Source organism: Rhinopithecus bieti, unplaced genomic scaffold (genome assembly GCF_001698545.2).
Source record: "Rhinopithecus bieti isolate Rb0 unplaced genomic scaffold, ASM169854v2 scaffold_35166, whole genome shotgun sequence".
NCBI lineage: Eukaryota > Metazoa > Chordata > Mammalia > Primates > Cercopithecidae > Rhinopithecus > Rhinopithecus bieti.
In genome coordinates, this window is record NW_016815254.1 from 1,566,302 (window position 1) to 1,589,916 (window position 23,615).

General features: G+C 39.8%; 2 protein-coding genes across 4 annotated transcripts in view; one reads left to right on the top strand and one right to left on the bottom strand.

Annotated features, from left to right (window-relative positions):
* INTS7 (integrator complex subunit 7) overlaps positions 1-5,755 on the bottom strand; it is a 99,674-nt gene extending 93,919 nt beyond the window's left edge. Inside the window, exons 1-2 of one of the 2 annotated variants that reach the window (XM_017853042.1) lie at positions 5,669-5,755; positions 5,525-5,584 (exon numbers count right to left, since the gene is read on the bottom strand). In XM_017853042.1, coding sequence (XP_017708531.1) covers positions 5,525-5,540 — 16 coding nt within the window. In that variant the 5' untranslated portion in view covers positions 5,541-5,584; positions 5,669-5,755. Of the gene's footprint in view, positions 1-5,524 lie in introns of both variants that reach the window. The other variant, XM_017853041.1, reaches the window with a different exon arrangement.
* The window catches only part of DTL (denticleless E3 ubiquitin protein ligase adapter), a 67,923-nt gene continuing 50,041 nt past the window's right edge, over positions 5,734-23,615 (top strand). The window contains exons 1-5 of one of the 2 annotated variants that reach the window (XM_017853044.1): positions 5,734-6,123; positions 13,047-13,172; positions 14,720-14,818; positions 17,500-17,561; positions 17,646-17,766. In XM_017853044.1, the coding sequence (XP_017708533.1) occupies positions 6,072-6,123; positions 13,047-13,172; positions 14,720-14,818; positions 17,500-17,561; positions 17,646-17,766 (460 nt within the window). In that variant the 5' untranslated portion in view covers positions 5,734-6,071. Of the gene's footprint in view, positions 6,124-12,883; positions 12,927-13,046; positions 13,173-14,719; positions 14,819-17,499; positions 17,562-17,645; positions 17,767-23,615 lie in introns of those variants that run through there. The other variant, XM_017853045.1, reaches the window with a different exon arrangement.

Here is a 23,615-nt window from a genome sequence, read left to right on the forward strand (position 1 = left end):
TTTGCTTCTACCTTGGTTAGACAAGGTTCATGCTATGGGACATTCCTTAAGCACAAAAAGAGTGTTCAAAAGATATTAAGCAACCGTCAACATAACTAACATCCACTACAAAGAACACCACAAATAAAGCCTTACCAAACAAACACAATTTAGGAGAATTTGTGACATACATTTGCGTTAGCTAAGAAATGAGGACGATTCGAAATTGAACCATAACACAAACAAATCTTGAAATCTATACATTAATAAAAGGTGTGAGGGGGGACATGGGTAGAAATATGAACACAAGCATACAACCCACAGCTTAAAAAATTGATGGCAAAGCCAATTTTTAATTTAAAAAGCAGAAATAGAAACAAGTAAAATGATAGTGAAAACTAATGATGCATTAATAAGGCAGCATCCATCCCCCAAATTTCAGAAAATGTATGTAAATGTACATGGTAAGATACATGCAACGTCATCCAGTACCGCACGAGAGTACTAATTTAGAATCCTAAACAAATTTGAGTTTATGAATACCAACTTCTAGGAATATTTAATAACTTACTTTGCAAATTCCAAGACAGTAAATCTTAGTAATATACAAGAATGAGTCTGTGGGTTTCAGTAAAAACTTGAATTTTTGGATTAGTTCATAGCCCATGAAGGAATTACCAACCAGGCTGCTGGTTTTTATGTGGCATTAAGTTGCCCAGAGTCTCACCTTAGCTTCAATTCTATACATTTTTTTGTTTGTTTGTTTTGGTTTTTGAGACCGAGTTTCATTCTTGTCGCCCAGGATGGAGTGCAATGGCACAATCTCAGCTCACTGCAACCTCTGCCTCCTGGGTTCAAGTGACTCTCTTGTCTCAGCCTCCCCAGTAGCTGGGATTACAGGTGTCTGCCACCACCCCCAGCTAATTTTTGTATTTTTAGTAGAGACAGGGTTTCACCACCTTAGGCAGGTTGGTCTCAAACTCTTGACCTCAGGTGATCCACCCACCTCGCCCTCCCAAAGTGCTGCAATGATAGGTGTGAGCCACTGCCCCCGGCCTAATTCTACATGATTTTATAGGTCCGCTTCTCAACACTCTCAGACTGTGTGGCCTGGCAGCAGAGATTCTCAGGAGAAAGAATTTGACTCAGTGTGGGTCACATGCCTCCTTCCGAATCAATCAGTTCCATAACTGGAACTGATTTCAGTTTCCTGATTCATATCATTTCTCTATTTCATAACTAAATTTTTCATTAAGCACACCATCAAGCTTTTTCATGCAGCATTACGTTCACCAACACCTCTAGTAACAAATCTACCCTCTATATTTCCTCCCTTCCCATTCCATCAGCTGCAAGAAAAGGAATGAGCCACTGCTCTCTTCCCCATTGCTTTCATCTCATCCTTTCCAAGGTCAACACTGCAGAAGGCAGATAGGCTGAATAATGTCATTTAAGAGACTCCTCTTTTCCCAGGGGAAGGAGATCTTGCATAAGTTTTCCCAAATCACCAGGATAACCTCCCATCAGCTGATCTAAAAATGTTTAGACTAAGAAATTATATTAGTGAAAAAGTTACACTAATTTTTGTGAGATGCATTCTTTATATTGCCAATTACATATAGTAATGATTATATCCTGAAATGTGTCAGATAAACATAAGCTGTAATGTATTTGATTATAACACTTAACTCTGCTTGTGTGTGCTCAGTCAGCATGGCCATCAGCCTACAACTTTCAATGCCTTCCCATTGCACTCTGCACAAAATCCAACTTCTTGTCCTGACTAACAGCGCCACATTTGATCTAGCATTGTCTATCTCCTTATTATTTGTATGCAAGCTCCTTAAAGATGGTCTTGTTTGCCAATATAGCCCCTAGTCTGAGTACAGAGCCTGAGACAATGCAGGTGGTCAGTAAATATCTGTTGAGTAAATGAATGGCTATCATATGGAGGATGATTTTCCTGTTACTAACTACATCCTAAAGTAATGGAATTGAGTCAACTTCAAAATAGTATCCACTTATTCCTATAGAGATCAGAAACAATCAGCTTACTGCCAGTGCTTGCTCAAAAGGCTCAGAATAAAGTACAATAGGTTATAAATATATAACAGGTTATGAATGGCAGCATTTCCTGAGTGTGTTTCTAGCGACACCAGTGCCACAAAATATTTATTTAAAATAGCGTCCAAAGGTTACATCTTATGTCTGTCTACTCATCTCCATTTGGAAGTCTAAGAGACATCTCAAATTTAACATATCCCAAACTGATTTGATTTCACTAAACATACATACATCCTCCCAGTAGCTCAGACCAAAAACCTCTAAGTTTTCTTGACCACTTACTCTTATATCCTCATCTAATCCATTAGCAAATCTTGTTGGCTCTACCTTGAAAGTATATCCAGAATCTGCACTTCACACATTTTCAGTGTCACCACCTTGGTCCAGGCCACTATATTCTTTTCCCTGGATTGTGATAGTTGCCTTCTCATTGGTCTCCATACTTGGGTCCCTGACCCTCCCCACTTCAGTCTATTCTCCACACAGTAGCCAGACTGATACTTTCCAAAGGAAAGTCAGATCATGTCACACACCTGCTGATAATCCTCCATGGTTTCCTATCTCACTCAGAATGAAAGCCAGTCCTTTTGATGGTTTGCATGGCCCTACCTGAACTGGACTCTGGTTATCTTTCTTTCTTTCTTTTTTTTTTTTTTTTTTTTGAGACAGAGTCTTGTTCTGTTGCCCAGGCTGGAGTGCAGTGGTATGATCTCGGCTTACTGGAAGCTCCACCTCCCGGGTTCACGACATTCTCCTGCCTCAGCCTCTCCAGTAGCTGGAACTACAGGCGCCCACCACCATGCCCGGCTAATTTTTTGTATTTTGTTTAGCAGAGATGGGGTTTCACCGTGTTAGCCAGGATGGTCTCGATCTCCTGACTTCATGATCCACCCACCTCGGCCTCCCAAAGTGCTAGGATTACAGGTGTGAGCCACCTGCACCCAACCGACTCTGGTTATCTTTCTATATTCATTCTCTATTACTTTGCTCCAGATAACCGCATGCAAAGGAGGCTTCTACCTCAGGGCCTTTGCACTTGCTGTTCCTCCACTTGATTAAGGAGGTCTTTCTTGCCTATCCTTCATAAAATAAGAAATCAACTCCAGCCCCTGATCAGTTTTCTCCAGTCCCCTTCATTGCTTCATTTTCCTTTAGAATATGTATCAATAACTGTCACATGTTTGCTGTATTTGCTGAGTGTCTGCATCTGCTGTCTAGAATGTAAGCTCTATAAGGGCAGGAGTTTTGTTTTGTTTCATTAACTGCCATGTTCCTAGTACAAAGCCTGATCAAATAAGTCATGTGTCTGAGTGTCTGTGCTGAGGTGGGGGAGATATTTCAAAAACAGTATTCCTTGGAGTTTAGGAACAAACAAAGGGTTGTAACTTGTAGCCTTCTGACCTTTAGCTCACAAAACAGAAGTACTTTAACAGGTACAAGATGAAATGACTCAATATTTAAAATACTCAACTATATTCTACATGAAACTGGCTATTTCTATAACTTAATTTCCTAACAGTTTTAAAAGGTACTGTAGGTGAGATGAAAAAGAACAAGTCATCTTTCTGAGCCTGAGATTCATCTGTAAAATACGCCGGGCATTGCTAGGAGGAGTGAAAATGAACACTTACTCTGTGTCTAAGATTGACACCTGATTTCTTTCTTACAGATATAAAATATTTTCATTTCAACTTCTCTTTAAAAAGGAAAATTGTGGTTTTTTTCTTACAACTGCAAAATTTGAGGAATTAAACAATTTTAGACTCCTCTTCAGTGCCCCATCTTGATCCCTGTTCCACAACCACTATTCTACTGTCAGCACGGTACAAGCTCAGCTGGACCAGAATGATAGAAAATGTCCTTAGAACTGGTAGGGATATTAGATGTTATCCTGACCTGTAAGTTCCACTGAGGAAGAAGAAAGAGATGTATCAGAATGAGGAGGAAAGTGTTTGAAAAACATATTTAAGCCCGGGCACAGTGGGTCATGCCTGTAATCCCAGCACTCTGGAAGGCCGAGGCGGACGGATCACCTGAGTTCAGGAGTTGGACCAACATGGTGAAACCCCGTCTCTACTAAAAATACAAAAATTAGGCGGGCGTGGTGGTAGGCGTCTGTAATCCCAGCTACTTGGGAGGCTGAGGCATGAGAATCACTTGAACCTGGGAAGCAAAGGGTGGAGTGAGCCGAGATCGCGCCACTGCACTCTAGCCTGGGCAACAGAGCAAGATTCTGTCTCCAAAAAAAAAAAAAAGAAAAGAAAACATATTTAATATTATAATTTTATTTTCAGAGGAGAAAACCCTATAGATTTGGTAAGAGAAAGAAAAGTTCAACATTTTCTTGGTTGATGGGGGTGCACTAAAGATACTGAGACTCAACCAAAGGAATATCCCATTAGGGGTTGTGAAATTTTGTGTTTATCAGAAGGAGGTAAAAGCTTTTTTAAGAGCCTGAGAAACTCTTATTTAGACTAACCCACTAAAATATTCACAGTTTAAAAAATAAACGGAAAAGAGTCCCAAAACGTTAATAAACATATCCAACTCAGAAAGCTGGGAAGTGGCTCAAAGGGGACTTAAAGAAAGATCCTTCCGAGTTCTAGTCCTGTTCCCCAACATTATATATTGGCTACGATTAATCAAGATTTAATTGTATACCAACTGCCGAAATGTTTCCCGTACAATAAAAATCCTTAATATGAAACAGGTTTCATATCACCAGTCGAGTTCTTTACTGACAAATCTCCGACCTTGCTTCCCAAATCCATATCTATATCTCTTCAGCATTTACTAAATGCTTCTTTTGCATACCATTAAGTCGCTTAATACAACAATTCTGCCGGCTCAATTGTACTGTACCCACTTGGCAGACGACAAACCGAGGCTAGATGAAATTAATCATAAAATTAGCGGCACTGAAATTTAACTCAGTGCAACCCCAAAGCTCCTTCTACACCAAAGTGTTTCCTGTAAGGAAGGAAACAGAACTCCTGGAACTTGTCTGCAGAGAATGAGCAGGGCCCTTGCTTTTTGCATTGTCTTGGCCATGGTTAGCCTGCCTTGTAACCCGCAGGTAACAGCTACGGAAATCAAATGAATCGCTGTTAAGTCGGTGCAATTCATGGTGACCTGGTCTCAACTGAACAGACTGAAAACCAATTTCACAATTTCTTTGTAGTGTTTCTTAGAAATCAGCCACTGTCACTGCTTAGAAAATAGGGGGCTGTTCCCTCAAGTGGTCAAAACGGGCCTCTCACTAGAGCTCGCCACTTGTTTAGCCGGTGTAAGGCCAAACAATCCTGCAAATTTCCCGCAACCTCCCGAAGGGGTCAAAGCCCACGCCCCAGCAAAAGCACAGGCACTCCCCGCCCAGCGAAGATAGGCGCATGCGCCTACCCGTCCTCCAAAGCTACCACCACGTGGTGGCGCCACTTCCCCCCACGCCCGTTTCACCCATTCAGCCCGCTCTTTCGAATACCTTTGTCCAACTCCATAAGGGCAGAGTTGGCATCCAGTTCCTGTTCGCCGTAGCCGGCATCTGCCAGGAAAGACTTAGTTGAGTTTGACGCCATGACCCGAATAGTTACTCGACTAGCCTAGTCAGAAAGATTGCAAACTCTACCCCAGAACCGCCATCTTCTCCCGCCGCCTTCTTGTTGGTTTTTCCTCCGCGCGCTGTCAAGCCCTGTTACGCATGCGCCCTGGTCACCCCGCGGTTCGCCGGCGCCTCTGCTGCCTTCTGCGCAGGCGCTCAAGAAGCTCTTGGACTCCAGGTTCCCGCGGCTGGGAGAAAAGGAGGCGGGGATCCGAAGGGGGAAATGACTCTGAGGCGCCCGGACGTCGCTCGGAAGCCAATCAGAGAGCGTGACGTCAGTTTGGCGCGGAGTTTGGCGGCCGGGGCTTACAGTGGCGGGAGTTGGAGGCGATAACGATTTGTGTTGCGAGAGGCGCAAGCTGCGGTTTCTGCTGAACTTGGAGGCATTTCTACGACTTTTCTCTCAGCTGAGTCTTTTCCTCCGGCCCTGATGCTCTTCAATTCGGTGCTTCGCCAGCCCCAGCTTGGCGTCCTGAGAAATGGTGAGTAACGGTCCCAACCGCTGCTCGGGGCTGGCGGGATTCATCTACCCCGAAACACACGCCACCTCCGACCAGGGCCGACTCCAATTCTGAACTCAGCTTCTGAGTTCTCCCATGGCAAGGGTAAATTAGTGTTAGCTGGGACTACTGAAGAAAGCTGTGCTTTCATCTCCTCGGGACACTTATAATCGTAATCGGGCTTTTAAAATCGTAACGTTAGGCATGGACGTCGAAATAACTGCCTTCCAAGGCCTCTTACAGCTTACATCTCCATTGCGCGTTAACGGGAAAATGCATGCGTTTGTGTGTATATGTTTCTCTCAACAGTTATTTGAGATGGTCAAAACTCATACTCATTGATTGATTCATTCGTTTGTTGTAGAATCTTAGTGAGCCCAGCTATTTGCTATGGGTATATACTAGTGAATATGACCCACTGTTAAGGAACTCAGTCAAGCAGAGAAGACAGAATATCTGCTTCTAACAGTATCAAAATCTTTTTCTCCCCGTTTACTACATGGTCATAAACATTTAGAGTGAAAGATGCCTGTAACCACATCCGCCAGAGATGACCCCTGTTAATAGATTGAAGTATATTATTCCAGATGTTTTCGACACTAGAGGTAATATCTATTATTTTCAGAAATGGGATCAAAATGTCCTGTTTTTTCACTTTAATGGTATAAGTTGAACGTATTCCCATGTTAATATGTAGAAATCTAACTTTCTTACGCTAAAACATTGGCAATAAGAGATTTGAGGCTAGGTTTGGGTGTCATCAACTTAAACTTCTTGGTAAGTTTCTGATAAGGGAGGTAACTACGCAGACTAACCTTGGACAGAAATAAAATCTCACTCATGTGAAGGTCGACTATAGCCAGAGGTTCTTTTTCCTCTTGAAACCATGTGGAAAAGGAACCTGAGAAGGGAATTTTTATATTCAGGGATGAGTCTAGGAAAATGATGCTGAGAAAGAGACTGAGTAGTAGTCCCTCAACTTCCTGCTGGCAATCTGAAACTTTATACTATTCTTATTTCTTTCCCTCTTAGATAATCTTTGTAATTATACTCTAAATGCTTCTCTTTCTGTCTGTTCTGGGACCTTGTTTGACTAACTTCTCTGTCCTCTGTTTAAGAGTGACAGTACGCACAGTGCTACCTGGGTTTTATTATACCTCCACACCTTACTATATGTGTGTCCTGGGGGAGCTGTTCAGACTGTTTTGTGACAGATTTTCTCCTAATTCTCCATGTGTTTACCTTTCCCTTCCCTCTTTCCTGTTCACAAGTACTCATTCATTGTTGCACAATAGACACTGAAATTAATTCACTATTATATGTTACCCACTGAAATCTATAGAATCATCTCCTTTCCTCTTCAGTGTTGGTGTTCCATCCTTGGCCCCTTTTCTTCTTCTTTCTACTCCTTTGGATGATCACAGCCATAACCAGGGCTTCTTCCACGTCTATGTACATACAACTTTCTATTTCTTATACAGTAAGTCCTCACTTAATGTCTAGATAGGCTCTTGGAAACTGTGACTTTAGGGAAAACAATGTATAACTAAACCAACTCTACCATAGGCTACTTGATATAAACAAGAATTAAGTTCCAGTGGCATATTTTGGTCATACAAACACCACCGAACTTCTAAATAAAGACCCAAAGCACTTTTAATATTAAATGTTGAAATAATTGTGTGCTATACATACATTTGAGAAAGATTAATATAAACAAGTGAGATAATTATTTACCCCAGTTTGGCGTATCAGTGAGTGACCTCGGTCATAGTAGTGGTGGGCTAAATCAAGGAATAAATGTTTGCAAACTGAAAATTGGAGCACCTCCTACCACCACCCAGTTCAAAAACAATCACAAATATGGCAGCTCACTGAGCCCTTTCATACCAAATCGTTTATTGTCATTCATTTGTATGATTATTGTAAAGTTTATCATTTTTATTTTATAATTATTTGTATTCATTCATTTTCTGACACACTTACTCCAGCTCAGGACTGTGGGTGCCCAGAGCCTATCCTGGCAGCTCATGGTACAAGGTGGAAACCAGCTCTAGACTGGACGCTATTTCATCACAGGAAGCACTCACACACACCCATTGTCTATTGGGACCATGTAGACATGCCAGTGAATCTAACATACCCATCTTTGGCATGTGGGAGGAAACAAGAGTACCTGGAGAAAACCTCTGTAAACATGGGGAGAACATGTACAAACTCCACCCAGCCAGTGGCCTCAAACAGCAATTGATTTTTTTCTCATGAACAGTATGAGGAAATGACTTTGTACAAAATGATGTTATTGGAAGACTTCATGTACCTGAGATTCATTTCTGTAAAAGCTGTGTGGGTTGATTGTCACCCAGACAGTCAATCCCACAAGCATCTCAAACTCAAATACCCAAAACTGAACTCAACTTCTCCCCCAAACCTGCTATATTACCAATTTTAGGGAGTGGCCTCATTATTTAAACCAGTTTTCCCAGCCAGAAACCTGAGTCAATTAAAGACTTCCTCATCTTCCTCATAGTTACACATTCAAAACATTTCGTTAAAATCTCTGTGATTATGCATCTTTACTGTATCCTGGATGTGTTCTATTTTTACCATTCCATTTCCCTAGGTTGGGCCCTAATGCCTTCTTGTCTGGATTGTAAGAAGTCTCCCAAATGGCCTCCTAGTTTGTCTGTCTTCACTTTATTCTCCACATTGCTAATGATCCTTCTAAAATGGAAATCTGATTACTCTTCTGTGTATTTTCAAATTGATATCTAAAAGTTTTTATCATAAATTTAAACAAATGCAAAGAATATAATTTCTGACCATATTGGGAATATTGACATTTTAAAATAAAAATGCTATATCACTCTTTTAAGTGTATCTAATATAATGTAAATACTGTGGTGATTTGATAATCACGTTATCCATTTTTTAGAAACATACGAACAAACTCTTTAACTGCTAGAAATTCCATATAGCTGCTTTTTCCTCTTGAATTTATTTCCATTTCATTTCTCCCACAGTAATTTAATTTTATGCTTGAAAAGCTCTTTTACTGATCACTCTGTCATACCCCTCTGTGTCAAAAGATGTATTTAAATTGCTGTTTTCTGTCATAAGCCTCTGAGTGCTAAAACTTCTTTATGGATTGAATTTTCAATTCAATTATTAGTACTATATGATTGTTTAATACAATATAGATTACCAATTTTGGTAATTATTAACCAAAAGTAAAATTTTGTTGGAAGTACATCTTTTAAAGAGATGAATTTGGGTGTTTATGATTCCTTTATTGAAGGAATTATTTATCTGTTAGTTAAGGTTCCACAAGTTTATTTGTTTTTATTTAAAAATATTTGATACCCAAAAGTTTTTATTCTTTGGATCAATGCAAGGTTTAAGATTGGGGCACGGGAATGCCTTTCTTTTATAAAGTGGAAGAAAGGAAGTGATGAAGGGAAAGGAAAAAAGTGATACCTCAACCTTCTCAGAGACATCAGGTTTTTCAGACAGGTGAGTTTTAGAAATGCATATATAGTATCCAATTGCTTATAAGTGGAGATAACATTTTGAGAAATGCATCATTAGGTGATTTTATCATTGTGCAAACATCACAGAGTATACTTAAAGCTAGATAGTGTAACCTACTACACACCTAAGCTATGTATTTTTCCTAGGCTATAAACCTGTACAGCATATTACTGTGTTGAATACTGTAGGCAACTGTAACACAACGGTAAGTGTTTGTGTATCTAAACATAGAAAAGGTTCAGTAAAAATAGGATATAAAAGAAAAAAATGGTACACCTGTGGAGAGTGCTTACTATGAATGGGAGCTTGCAGGACTCTGGGTTATTGTGAGTGAATCGATGAGTGAGTGGTCAGTCAGCGTGAAGACCTGGGACGTTATACTACTGTAGACCTTATAAACACTCTATACTTAGGCTGCATTAAATTGATTAAAAAATACTTTCTTCAATAATAAATTAGGCTTACTGTAACTCTTAAACTTACAAACATCTTAAATTTTTTAACTTCTTGACCCTTGTGGTAACAGCATAAAGCACAGACACATTGTATAATTGTGCAAAATATTTTATTTCTTTATATTCTTATTCTATAAGTTTTTTTATTTTAAATTTTTTTCTTTTTTCTTCTTAACTTTTAGAACCTTTTGTTAAAAACTAAGACACAATAGGAATTTTTAGGCTTCATTATAATCTTGTAAGACTACCATTGTGTATGCGGTTTGTCTTTGGCCAAAATGCCATTACGTGACATATGACTGTATATCATAGTTGAGTACAATAGTACCTCCTTATCCTTGAAGGATATGTTCCAAGACCCAACCCTTTGTATGCTGTGTTTTTTACTGTACAGACACACATACCTATGATTAAGTTTAATTAGGCACAGTAAGAGATTAACAATTAATAATAACAGAACAATTATAACGATAATCTATAATAAAAGTTATGTGAAGGTGGCCTCTTGGAATATCTCATTTTACTGTACTTGCCCTTCTCGTGATGATGTGAGATAATATAATACCTACAACATGATGAGATGAAGTGAGATGAATGACGTAGGCAGGCACTGTGATTTAACATTAGGCTACTATTGACTTTCCAACTATGTGACAGACAAAGCAGCTAAGTGACTAAAGAGCAGGTAACGTATATGGCACGGATACTCTGGACACGGATGATTCATATCCCTGGACAGGTCAGGGTAGGACAGTGTGAAATTTTTTTGCTACTCAAAATGGCACACGATTTAAAACTTATGAATTGTTTATTTCCGGAATTTTCAATGTAATAGTTTCAGACTATTGTTGACCATAGGCAACTGAAACCACGAAAAGCGAAACCACAGATGAGGGGTGACTACTGTATCTGGAAATTTAGTCTCTGAAAACTCAGGTTCTTGTATACTACTTGGAATATGTGCATGTAACTCCAGGGGCTTAAGTTGTACAATGAGGAAATAATAGCTTTTTCCAAATGTGTTGTGGAGGAAAGCATTACAGTTTCATGTTCATAACACAATAAGGATCCAAAAGTAGCTTAGGGTGGTTCATCAGTGAAGTGTGTATTGCAGGGATTGCAGAAGTAGAGGAGTAGGCAAGGACCAATCACTCACCATTCATTGGTGTTTGGATATTAATTGTAGGCAGTGACGCAGAGTTAAAGTCATTGTTTAATTGTAAAAAACTGCAGGTTTTTTGGAGTGTATCATCTTCATTTCAACCAAGTTGTTCAAAAGTCCCTTTTGAGTTTGCATTTTGCAGTTGATTTTTTTTTTTAATTCCAAAACGTGTATATTTACATAACCTTTGAACAGAGGCTTTTGTTTTTACACACTTATTCTGTACGTTAATACTTGTGAACTCAACATAACTATTGCATTCTTTTTTTTTTTTTGGAGACGGAGTGTCACTCTGTCGCCCACGCTGGAGTGCAGTGGCGCAGTCTCGACTCACTGCAAGCTCTGCCTCCCGGGTTCACGCCATTCTCCTGCCTCAGCCTCCTGAGTAACTGGGACTACAGGAGCCTGCCACCATGCCTGGCTAATTTTTTTTGTTTTGTTTTGTTTTATTTTAGTAGAGACGGGCTTTCACGGGTTAGCCAGGATGGTCTTGATCTCCTGACCTCGTGATCCTCCCGCCTCGGCCTCCCAAAGTGCTGGGATTACAGGCATGAGCCAACACGCCCAGCCTATTGCATTCTTTTAGTGGTCTTTAACAGCTCCTTTACAATGATATCTGATGTTGAAATTGTGACATGATGGCCCCAGAACTAATTATTAAATTTGGATTAAATTTTTTGGTGTCCTTCTATGGATTCCTTCAGGTTATGTCTGTGAACATCCAAATGTAGATTTGTCTGAGGTTATGTCAAGCTAGGATGTATTCTCCACGTAGTACTTTTGATGAAAAGCGAGAATTCAGAGTACCCTAAAATGTGAGTTTGTTAATTATTTAAGATGCTTTCAATAGATTGTAAACTCAGTGTTTCCTCCAATGCTTATTGAACATTTGGTTTTCAGTAATTACTTGTTGAATGAATGTTTCTTTTACATATTTAAAATGTCTTGACCACAAATCAGTATGATAAAAACAAATCTCTGAAGATGTCTTACTATGTAGGACCATAGTGCACGTTAGATCTCTGACCCAAGCAGAATAAACTTTTCTTCCACCCTGAGTTTCCTGTTCTCTGTTCTAAATTTAGTGAAAATTTACCAGTCTTTCAAGACCTCCTGTAAAGACTGCCTGACCCACTGCCACTAGCCAGGGCTAACTAAATGTTTTCTAGGGGTAGGTACATAACACTTCACTTTACAATTTCTCTAATATAATTTAAGATACTGTAAGTGTTGCTATTAACATTTTAGATTCCTACAATTTCAGCACTAAAGGAAAAAGAAAGTAAATTTGGTGAATATGTTACTGGCTATAGTAGTTACATTGACATATATTATTTTCTTTGGCTCTTTGACCACTGGATTTTGTATGATGTTCCCGCATAATAATTTAATAGAAAGGGATAACAGTTTTAATGGAATGCTTTTGTGGTTGTCTCTTTGTTAGGAGAAGGGGGAAGATCTTTCTTAATATGCAAAGGCCTCTTATTTCTTCTAATCTCAATGTGCTAGTGAGCGTCTTCATTTTAGATAGTAAGCCCAAAGCTATACCTCCCCAGGAGTTGGAAGTGCTTTTTCATTTTTTCCTTAGGACTCTTTTAAGGAAATACCAGAAACGGTGTCTTCCATAGATATTAATAGTAAGTGGATCTATGTTAATATCTAAAGTTTCTTAAGAACAAATATTTACCTCTGGATTTGTTAAAAATGCTGAAATGTGATGCTCTATTGGAATTCTATAAGGAATTGTCTTGTTTTAGGATGGTCTTCACAATACCCTCTACAATCCCTTCTGACTGGTTATCAATGCAGTGGTAATGATGAACACACTTCTTATGGAGAAACAGGAGTCCCAGTTCCTCCTTTTGGATGTACCTTCTCTTCTGGTAAGAGAATTACTCTCTAGGCAAGGCTTGGACAGAAATGATCTATTTCACATTTACAGGGCAAATATACTTCAAAAAGTAAACTAGGTGGATGTTAGAGTTTTTGTAAAAACTGTTGTCTTCTGATTTATAAAATAGACTTTTCTTAATCTCTATGCATCATTAGCATAACTATATTTCTTCTAAAGCATAGGATTGTTATGGCACCATTTTTAAAAAACCAATATAAGGAAATGGTTGCAAAGGTTCAACTACAATGAAAACTGTTTTACCCAGTAGATACATACCCTTTGATCTGGTTGAATGTATCTTTCTGTGACTCACTGGGGAATATATGAACAGAAATAGAAGTACTTTGGCCAAGCTCAGTGGCTCACACCTGAAATCCCAGCACTTTAGGAGGCCGAGGTGGGTCTGGGTGCAGTGGCTCACACTTGTAATCCCAGAACTTTGGGAGGCCAAGGCGGGTAGATCACTTGAGGTCAGGAGTTCAAGGCCAGCCTGGCCAACGTGGTAAAACCCCATCTCTACTGAAATTGCAAAAAATTAGCTGGGCGTAGCGGCACATGCCGGTAATCCCAGCTACCTGGGAGGCTGAGACAAGAAAATCACTTGAACCTGAGAGGCAGAGGTTGCTGTGAGCCAAGATTGTGCCATTGCACTCCAGCCTGGGTGACAGAGTGAGACTTCATCTCCAAAAAAAGAAAGAAATAGAAGTACTTGCCTCCACCCATAACAGTTTGAGAGGAAAGAAAAAGTTGTGAAAAGGAAATTTAAAACTAATAGACTCCTTACAGAAATTAGCCAAGCGTGGTGGTGCACACCTGTAGTCCCAGCTACTGGGGAGGCTGAGGCAAGAGAATCGCTTGAACCTGGGAGGCGGAGGTTGCAGTGAGCCAAGATCACGCCACTGCATTCCAGCCTAGGTGACAGAGGGAGACTGCGTCTCAAAAACAAATAAAAACTAATAGACTATTACGTAGTCATGATTGTGGTAAAAATACGTAAATAAAAATATGATTAAAAAAAAAAACAAAACTAATAGACTCAGCCTGCTGGCGGCCTACATCATTGTATGCCTTTGTTTGCCATTGGCCAGTACCACTCCTTTTTTGTTTAAGTACAACCCTCGATTTAGCCCTTCTCTAAATAAGAGATTATCTGAAGAAAATTTTGGTGGTTTTGAATAAGCTTAAAAAGTTTTGTGGCTGGGCGCAGTGGCTTAGGCCTGTAATCCCAGCACTTTGGGAGGCTGAGGCAGGTGGATCACTTGAGGTTAGGTATTCAAGACCAGCCTGACCAACATGGTGAAACCCCATCTCTGGTAAAAATACAATATTAGCTGGGTGTGGTGGTGCATGCCTATAATCCCAGCTACTTGGGAGGCTGAGGCAGGAGAATCACTTGCACCCAGGAGATGGAAGTTGCAGTGAGCCAAATCGTGCCATTGCAGTCCAGCCTGGGTGACAGAGCCAGACTCCGTCTAAAAAAAGAAAAATTTTTTTTGTGTTACTCTTCATATATTTTATTCTTTATTTCTGCTTTAGCTCCCAATATGGAACATGTACTAGCAGTTGCCAATGAAGAAGGCTTTGTTCGATTGTATAACACAGAATCACAAACTTTCAGAAAGAAGTGCTTCAAAGGTAAGTCTAGGTCTACAATTTTTGTTTTAACATTTAAAAAACTTTACAGATCCTCAAGTATATTATTATTTGAACACATTCTGTTTTAGTCTGTCTTGTGTTGCTACAAAGGAATAACTGAGACTGGGTAGTTTATAAAGAAAAAAGGTTTATTTGGTGCATGATTCTACTGGCTAGAAGATTAGACATCTGGTGAGGGCCTCAGTCTGCCCCAACTCATGGCAGAAAGCAAAGGGGAGCCCATGAATACAGAGGTTATATGACAGGAGAAAGGGGTAGTACCAAGCTCTTTTTTTAACAATCAGCTTTCCAGGGAACTAATAGAGTAAGAAGTCACTCATCTGTTCACCTCTTAGGGAGGGCATTAATCTGTTCATGAGGGATACACCCCCTCATGCCTTCCATTAGGTCCCACCTCCAACTTTCAGGATTAAATTGTAACATGAGATTTGGGAAGGGACAAACATCTGAAGTATATATAACACATTCCCGATTATGTTAACTTCTGATTAAGTCTTTTTAGGGACCAGGTTAGATGTGAATGGTGGACTACCTATCTGTCAACTGTTAACTATGACAATGCCTTTACTCAAGAAAATACGTTTTAGGATTAAAACAATTCCTTCAAAAGTTGAATCTTTAACACTTAACGTGGTTAGAGAAGTGTTGCTTTAAAATATTTATATTGATCAAGCATTTTTCAGGTATAAAGCAAAGTTCTTCTAACCTTAAGAAGCTGATAATTTGGAACCCGTAAGTCAAGTGTTGAAATAACTAAAATAAAACAAAGGCTGTAAATGATACAGAAGTAGAAAGAAAACACACTGGTGTCAAAGAGAAAGCTCTCATGTAGTAAAGAAGGCTAGGAAAATTTATGAAGAATGGGGCATTTGGGTTGGACTATGGTATTTAGACCAGTGGAAATGGAAGGGGGTACTCCAGGTGAAGGGAAAAGCATTAGCAAAGGTTTAAAGATGGAAAAGCATAGGATATAATAAAATAGGAAGTGACCAATTTGGTTGGAATAAGATATCGAGAACAGTGAGAGTTGAGGCTTGCAACCAAGATAAAGACTAAAGAATGCAAAATGTTGAATGTCAAACTAAAGTATTTTACATTCCATTCAGAGAGCATCATGAAGTTCTTTTTATTTTTGTTTTTTTGTTTGTTTGTTTGTTTTTGGTAGAGACGGGGTTTTACCACATTAGCCAGGCTGGTTAACTCCTGACCTCAAGTGATCTGCCTGCCTCAGCCTCCCAAAGTGCTGGGATTACAGGTGTGAGCCACTGTGCCCAGCCAGTATCATGAAGATTTTTGAACTGGAATATGTTTCAGAAAGATTCCATTTTAGAGAATATATTACTAGTGAACTCATGGAAAGGAATTTGACAGCAGATGGTAGTTCTCATGTGGTAATTAAGGAAATGTGTAATTTCTGTGAGTCCACAAATTATCTTTGCTCATGCCAAGGGTGCTGACTACTGATTTTTTATGTGTGCATCTTTGTTTTTATTATTTTAAGTTCCAGGGTACATGTGCAGGACATGCAGGTTTGTTACGTAGGTAAATGTGTGCCGTGGTGGTTTGCTGAACATATCAACCCATCACCTAGGTATTAAGCCCAGCATGCATTAGCTTTTTTTTTTTTTTTTTTTTTTTGAGACAAGGTCTTGCTCTGTCGCCCAGGCTGGAGTGCGGTGGTGCAATCTCGGCTCACTGCAAGCTCTGCCTCCCAGGTTCATGCCATTCTTCTGCCTCAGCCTCCTGAGTAGCTGGGACTACAGGTGCCCGCCACCACACCTGGCTAATTTTTTGTATTTTTATTAGCGACGGGGTTTCACTGAGCTAGCCAGGATGGTCTCGATCTCCTGACCTCGTGATCCGCCCGCCTCGGACTCCCGAAGTGCTGGGATTACAGTCGTGAGCCACCGCGCCCAGCTGCATTAGCTATTTTTCCTGATGTTCTCCTTCTCCGTGCTCCCCCTCAACAATCCCCAGTGTGTGTTGTTCCCCTCCCTGTGTCCATGTGTGCTCGTTGTTCAGCTCCCACTTACGAGTGAGAACATACAGTGTTTGGTTTTCTGTTCATGCATTAGTTTGCTGAGGATAATGACTTCCAGCTCCATCCATGTCCCTGCAAAGGACATGATATCATTCCTTTTTATGGCTGCACTGCATTCCATGGTGTATATGTACCAAATTTTCTTTATCTAGTCTATCATTGATGGGCATTTAGGTTGATTCCATGTCTTTGCTATGTGAATAGTGCTGCAGTGAACATATGCATGCATGTATCTTTACAATAAAATGATTTATATTCTTTTGGGTATGTACCCAGTAATGGGTTTGCTGGGTCAAATGGTATTTCTGGTTCTAGGTCTTTGAGGAAGCGCCACACTGTCTTCCACAATGGTTGAATTAATTTATATTCCCACCAACAGTGTAAAACTATTCCTGTGTCTCCGCAGCCTTGCCAGCATCTGTTGTTTCTTGACTTTTTAAATAATTGCCATTCTGACTGGCGTGAGATGATATCTCACTGTGGTTTTGATTTGTATTTCTCTTAATGATCAACTACTGATCTTTTTACTACTACAGCTTTCCAGGCATTTAAACTTCTATTAATATGGCTACCACAGAATACAATTTAGACATTTCATATTTACCATTTCTTTGTTTAGAATGGATGGCTCACTGGAATGCCGTCTTTGACCTGGCCTGGGTTCCTGGTGAACTTAAACTTGTAAGTGACTTTATTTCATTAGGATCTGGGTAAATACTGATAAGGGATTGCTTTGTTAAATTGTGCTTACCTTATTTTTGAAAGGTTACAGCAGCAGGTGATCAAACAGCCAAATTTTGGGATGTGAAAGCTGGTGAGCTGATTGGAACGTGCAAAGGTCATCAGTGCAGCCTCAAGTCAGTTGCCTTTTCTAAGTTTGAGAAAGGTAGGTTTGTGCTTATCCTCTTTCATCTCCTTAACCTTCTTTACAGTGGGGAGATAAGAACCTGTAATTGTTTCTACCCTTTTCCCTACCAAAGTTACTGCTTTACCTACATAGATGATTAAGATTCTTTTTTTGGAGACAGTTTCATTCTGTTGCCCAGGCTGGAGCGCATTGGCACCATCTCGGCTCACTGCTACCTCCGCTGCCTCCCAGGTTCAAGTGATTCTCCTGCATTAGCCTCTGGAGTAACTGGGACTACAGGCATGCAGCACCATGCCCAGCTAATTTTTTTGTATTTTTAGTAGAGATGGGGTTTCACCATGTTGGCCAGGCTGGTCTAGAACTCCTGAGCTCAGGCAATCCACCTGCCTCAGCTTACCAGAGTGCTAGGATTACAGGCGTGAGCCACTGCACCCAGCCAGGTGATTAAAATTCTAATATGGCCGGGCGCGGTGGCTCAAGCCTGTAATCCCAGCACTTTGGGAGGCCGAGACAGGCGGATCACAAGGTCAGGAGATTGAGACCATCCTGGCTAACACGGTGAAACCCCGTCTCTACTAAAAATACAAAAAACTAGCCAGGCGAGGTGGCGGGCGCTTGTAGTCCCAGCTACTTGGGAGGCTGAGGCAGGAGAATGGCGTGAACCCGGGAGGCGGAGCTTGCAGTGAGCTGAGATCCGGCCACTGCACTCCAGCCTGGGTGACAGAGCAAGACTCCGTCTCAAAAAAAAATAAAATAAAATAAAATTCTAATATGACTGAAAACCTTAATAAAATTAAATTGGTTTTAGGCCCACTCTTCTGGACATTATCTCTAGCTTGTCTCTGAAAGTCAAGAGTCTTTGGTAAATTTTTCTATAATCTTGCACATAAGGTGAAGATTTATAAATAGCTACAATACCATTGTTTAACTTTGATTGTTCATTGAAGTTAAAACCTTGTACTGGGCACTCATTAACTCTGTAAAACAGAGTTACTTTAACTCTACTTGTAAAATCTAAATGAGCTATAAGGCTGATAAACTGAACACGATTTTCTACCTAAAAATTTATCATGTATTTGGTTTAAATGGCCCGTTTTTTGTTCTTTCTTTGTTTGTTTGTTTTTTGAGATAGAGTCTCGCTCTTTCACCCAGGCTGGAGTGCAGAGGCTCGATCTCAGCTCACTGCAGCCTCCACCCCTCGGGTTCAAGCCAGCCTCCACCCCCCGGGTTCAAGCAGTCATCTGCCTCAGCCTCCCAAGTACCTGGGATTACAAGAGCCCGCCACCACAGCCAGCTAATTTTTGTTTTTTAGTAGAGCCGGGGTTTCACCGTCTTGGCGAGGCTGGTCTTAAACTCCTGACCTCATGATCCACCTGCCTCAGCCTCCTGAAGTGCTGGGATTACAGGCGTGAGCCACTGCACCCGGCCAAATGGTCCAATTTTCTATTATGTTTTCAACTATTACTTAAAATTGATTTTCGTATGTTTATTTTATTGTTATAATTGGACAGGGAAGATTTAACAGTGATATAACACAGCACAGTACTGTAGCAGCTAGGGAAAAATGTATCAGTGGTGTCTGAATAAGCTCTTCGTTTCTGTTTTTTGTTTTGTTTTCTCCTTCCATTTGCTTCTCAGTAAATAAATTTTTTAATGGACCAACAAACATTTATTTCAAAGGAGTCTCTGAAGTAATCTGACTTTAATCTCTGAATAATAGTGACAGACATTACAATCTCCTTTATCACTTAAAAAAAATACTCTATTTTAAAAATCAAGTGTTTTCATTTATTCACCTGAGCCATTTAGGAGGTTAAGCTGGTTTGGACTGGTTGTTTGTTTTTTGAGACAAAGTCTCCCTCTGTTGCCCAGGCTGAAATGCAGTGGCATGATCTCGGCTCACTGCAACCTCCTCCTCCCAGGTTCAAGCAATTCTCATGCCTCAGCCTCCCGAGTAACTGGGATTACAGGCGTGCGCCAGCCACCACGCCCAGCTAATTTTTGTATTTTTAGTAGAGACAGGGTTTTGTCGTGTCGGCCAGGTTGGTCTCGAACTCCTAACCTCAAGTGATCTGTCCGTCTTGGCTTCCCAAAGTGCTGAGATTACAGGCATGAGCCACTATGCCCAGCCTGGCTTGGACTTTTAAGAAAGTCAGTTTTAATCTACTGTGGTTGCAGTTGAAACTGGAACCTTTAAGGGGAACTATGGCATGATTTTTCTTATTTCTGCATAACTTTATTAACATATTTAAGTAGTTAGGTATGCTTGTGTTCTAGTTTTCTACACTCCTGTGTCAGAGTTCACTCTGAGTTTGTAAAAATAATGTTAAGATGATGAAAATTTACCTAACTAAAGAATAATGGAAAACATCATATTTTTTGGTCCTTTTGCTTAATTTTTACAACTCTGCATGTGAACCAGCTTATGACAATGAGCTGTAGAAGAAAAGGCACTGAGTTAGAGATTGGGGCAGGTGGCTTTTTTCATGGCTTTCAGTAGTCCATAGGTGCTCTAGTGTAAGTTAATCTGATCGGATACTACTCCCAAGCCCTGTGGTTTGTTTTGGTAAAACAGAACAGATAATAGCTCTATTCACTCCATCAGCCATAAGCCCTCTTACAGGACAAACCTTTGCAACTAAACATGGAAGCCCTTTGTTTTATTCTGGACTCTTGGGCAAAGTGATTTTTACCTCCTTGGGCCTTCATTTTCTAATTTTGTGAGATAAATACCTATTCTATTTAGGTCACAAAAATATTGTATACATAAAAGTGAGGTGAAATATGAATGCTTTTTTTTTTTAAATCTGAGCTCATTATGGTGGCGCATTCCTATAATCCCAGCAACTTGGGAGGCTGAGAAGGATGGCTTGAGGCAGGAGTTCAAGACCAACCTGGATAACATAGTGAGACCCTATATCTAAGAAAATAAAAAATTAGCTTGGTACAGTGGTATGCACCTGTAGTCCAAGCTACTTGGGAGGCTGAGGTGGGAGGATCGCTTGAGCCCAGGAGTTTGTGGCTGTAGTGAGCTATGATTGTGCCATTGTACTATAGCCTGGGCAATAGAGTGAGGCCCAGTCTCAAAATAAATTAAATCAATTGATCTGTCCATAATCAATCAGGGAATTATATAAATACTTAGTGTTTTGTGGGGGTTTTTGTAGGTAGCGTGGTAGAAAAGATCATTGGTCCAGTTCTTCCCACCCTACCTGGGTAGGATACAAATAATCCTAACTGGGCATAGTCATACTAATGGAATTTGCCTTCCCTAAGTATCTACCAACTAAAAGCAAAGAAAATGGACTCAGATAAGTGCTTTGTGTGGCAAAAGGGCAAGTATTAGAACTTAGTGGAAAATTAAAATTGATTATAAATTTATTTCGATTTCCTCTCCTACAAACTTACCTATATTTGAACCTTCTTTCTCATCATTCTCAAGTTTTAATTAATTGAGAATCTCTTGGAAGTGGGCCAGGCATTTATTTTTTTAAAGTTCCTCAAGGGATTCCAATGTGTAGCTAAAATTGAGAAACATTCTTGATTCTTCCCAAGACCTTCCCCCATCGCATGTATCCCCACTACCCTGTATCTTCAAGTTCTCCCTCTCTATTGGCTGCTTCTCCTTAGGAGAGACTCAAGAATGCCTGTGACCTATTTTCCCAAATATCTTAACCCTGTGTTCTCTTTTAGTTACTGTTACATATTTTCCATCTCCTTTAATTTGGTTTAATCTATTTTCCACATCTAGCCCTCTTCCTGAAATCACTTCTTGCTAAGGTTATTATCTAATTATCAGAAAGCGTGAAACTTTCCAGTTCTTTTCTTCTGCTTGTATAATATGCTACACTTTTAGTGTTTATAAAATTCCAGTAAAAGTATTTGCTTAGAATCTGTGATATCCCACTCCCTCTGGTACTCCTGCTTTCTCTTTATTCTTTCATAGTTGCTTTTACCTAGCTTGAAGTGTTAGCAAGGCCCAGGATTTGGTGTTTAGCCTTTTTTTTGCTTTCAACCTATACCTTCTTGGACAGTTTCATCTGTGCCAGTTTTGTTTTGTTTTTCATTCTGCTTGTGTTGACCCAGATCTATAATCCTAGCCTTAACCTTTCTGCAAGTATTTCAGATTCAACATAGCAAAAACTGAACCCACAATTTCCTTCCTAAACTCATGATTTCTCCCTGGCAATGCCATCTTTTTCTCTCCTCTGGTATCATTTCCTTGAATAACTTGATTTAACATTTCTTATAGTGCGAGTCTGATGGTAATAATTTACCTTTGTTTTTCTTTATCTGAAAATGTCCTTATTTCGTTGTCATTCGTGAAGGACATTTTTGTTGGATATGAAATTCTGGGTCAACAGCTTTTTTTCCTTTCATTGCCTGAAGATGTTCCACTATCATCTCTGCTTTCATTGAAAACTCTGTGGTTGTTAAAATCATTTCCCTGTATATAATATGCTGTTTTTCCTAATTTCAGGATTTTCTGTCTTTGGTTTCTAGCAGTTTGTGGTATGTCTAGTCATGGTTCACTTCACAGTTTTCCTATTTGAAGCTTGCTGAGCCTTTTGTATTTGTAAATTCCTTTTTACTGAATAGGGAATTTTTCTATCATTTCTTGAAATATTTTTTCTGGGCCAGGCATGGTGGCTCAGGCCTGTAATCCAAGCACTTTGAGAGGCTGAGGCAGGCAGATCACCTGAGGTCAGGAGTTCAAGACCAGCCAGGCCAACACAATGAAACCTCGTCTTTACTAAAAGTTCAAAAATTAGTCGGGCGTTGTGGTGGGCACCTGTAATTCCAGCTATTCAGGAGGTTGAGGCAGAAGAATCGCTTGAACATGGGAGGTGGAGGTTGCAGTTAGCTGAGATCGTGAGTGTGCACCCCACACTCCAGCCTGGGCAACAGAGCGAGACTCTGACTCAAAAAAAAAAAGAAAGAAAGAAAGAAATATTTTTTTCTGCCTAGTTTATTCATATTCTTTCTCCTCCCTGCTTCTTCTGGTACCTTAATTACTCATATGTATGTATATATTTTCAATTACTCATATATTTGACTTTTCTAAATTATCCCATGCGTCCTTGAGGTTTTCTTTTTTTTCAGTTATCCTAAATTTAAGATAAACTGAAAAGCCATAACATCCATCCATTTAAAGTGCATGTTTTAGTGGTTTTAGTTTATTCACTGAGTTGTGCAGCTATCACCACAATCTAAATGTAGAATCTTTTCATCAACCCAAAAAGAAACTTGAACACATTAGCAGTACTTTCACTCATTCCTTCCAACCCTATACAACCACTATAGTAATTTCAGTCTCTATAGATTTGCCCATTATACACATCCATACAAATGGAATGATACAATATGTGATCTTCTGTGATGGGCTTCTTTAATTTAACATAATGTTCAGTTCTGTTTTTCTCTCTCTTCTTCAAATTGAATGATTTCCATTAATTTGTCCTAAAGTTCACTTTCTCAATTTTCTCCAGTCTGTTCTTAGGCCTGTCCAGTGAATTTTTTCATTTCAGATACTGGTTTTCAGTTCTAAAATTTTCTTATTTTTTTTTTTAAAGACAAGGTCTTGCTCTGTTGCCCAGGTTAGAGGGCAGTAGCATGATCATAGGTGCATGCCACCATGCCTGGCTAATTTCTTTTGTATTTTTTGTAGAGATAAGAGTTTCACCCATGGTTGGTCTTGAACTTCTGGGCCCAAGGGATCTGCCAACCCAGCCTCCCAAAATGCTGGGTTTACAGGCATGAGCCACGGTGCCTGACCTTCATTTGTTTGTTTCCTGCTGAGATTTGTCATCTTTTTATTGATTGTAAGTGTATTTTTTTTTTTTTTATTTTTTTTTTTTTTTTTTTTT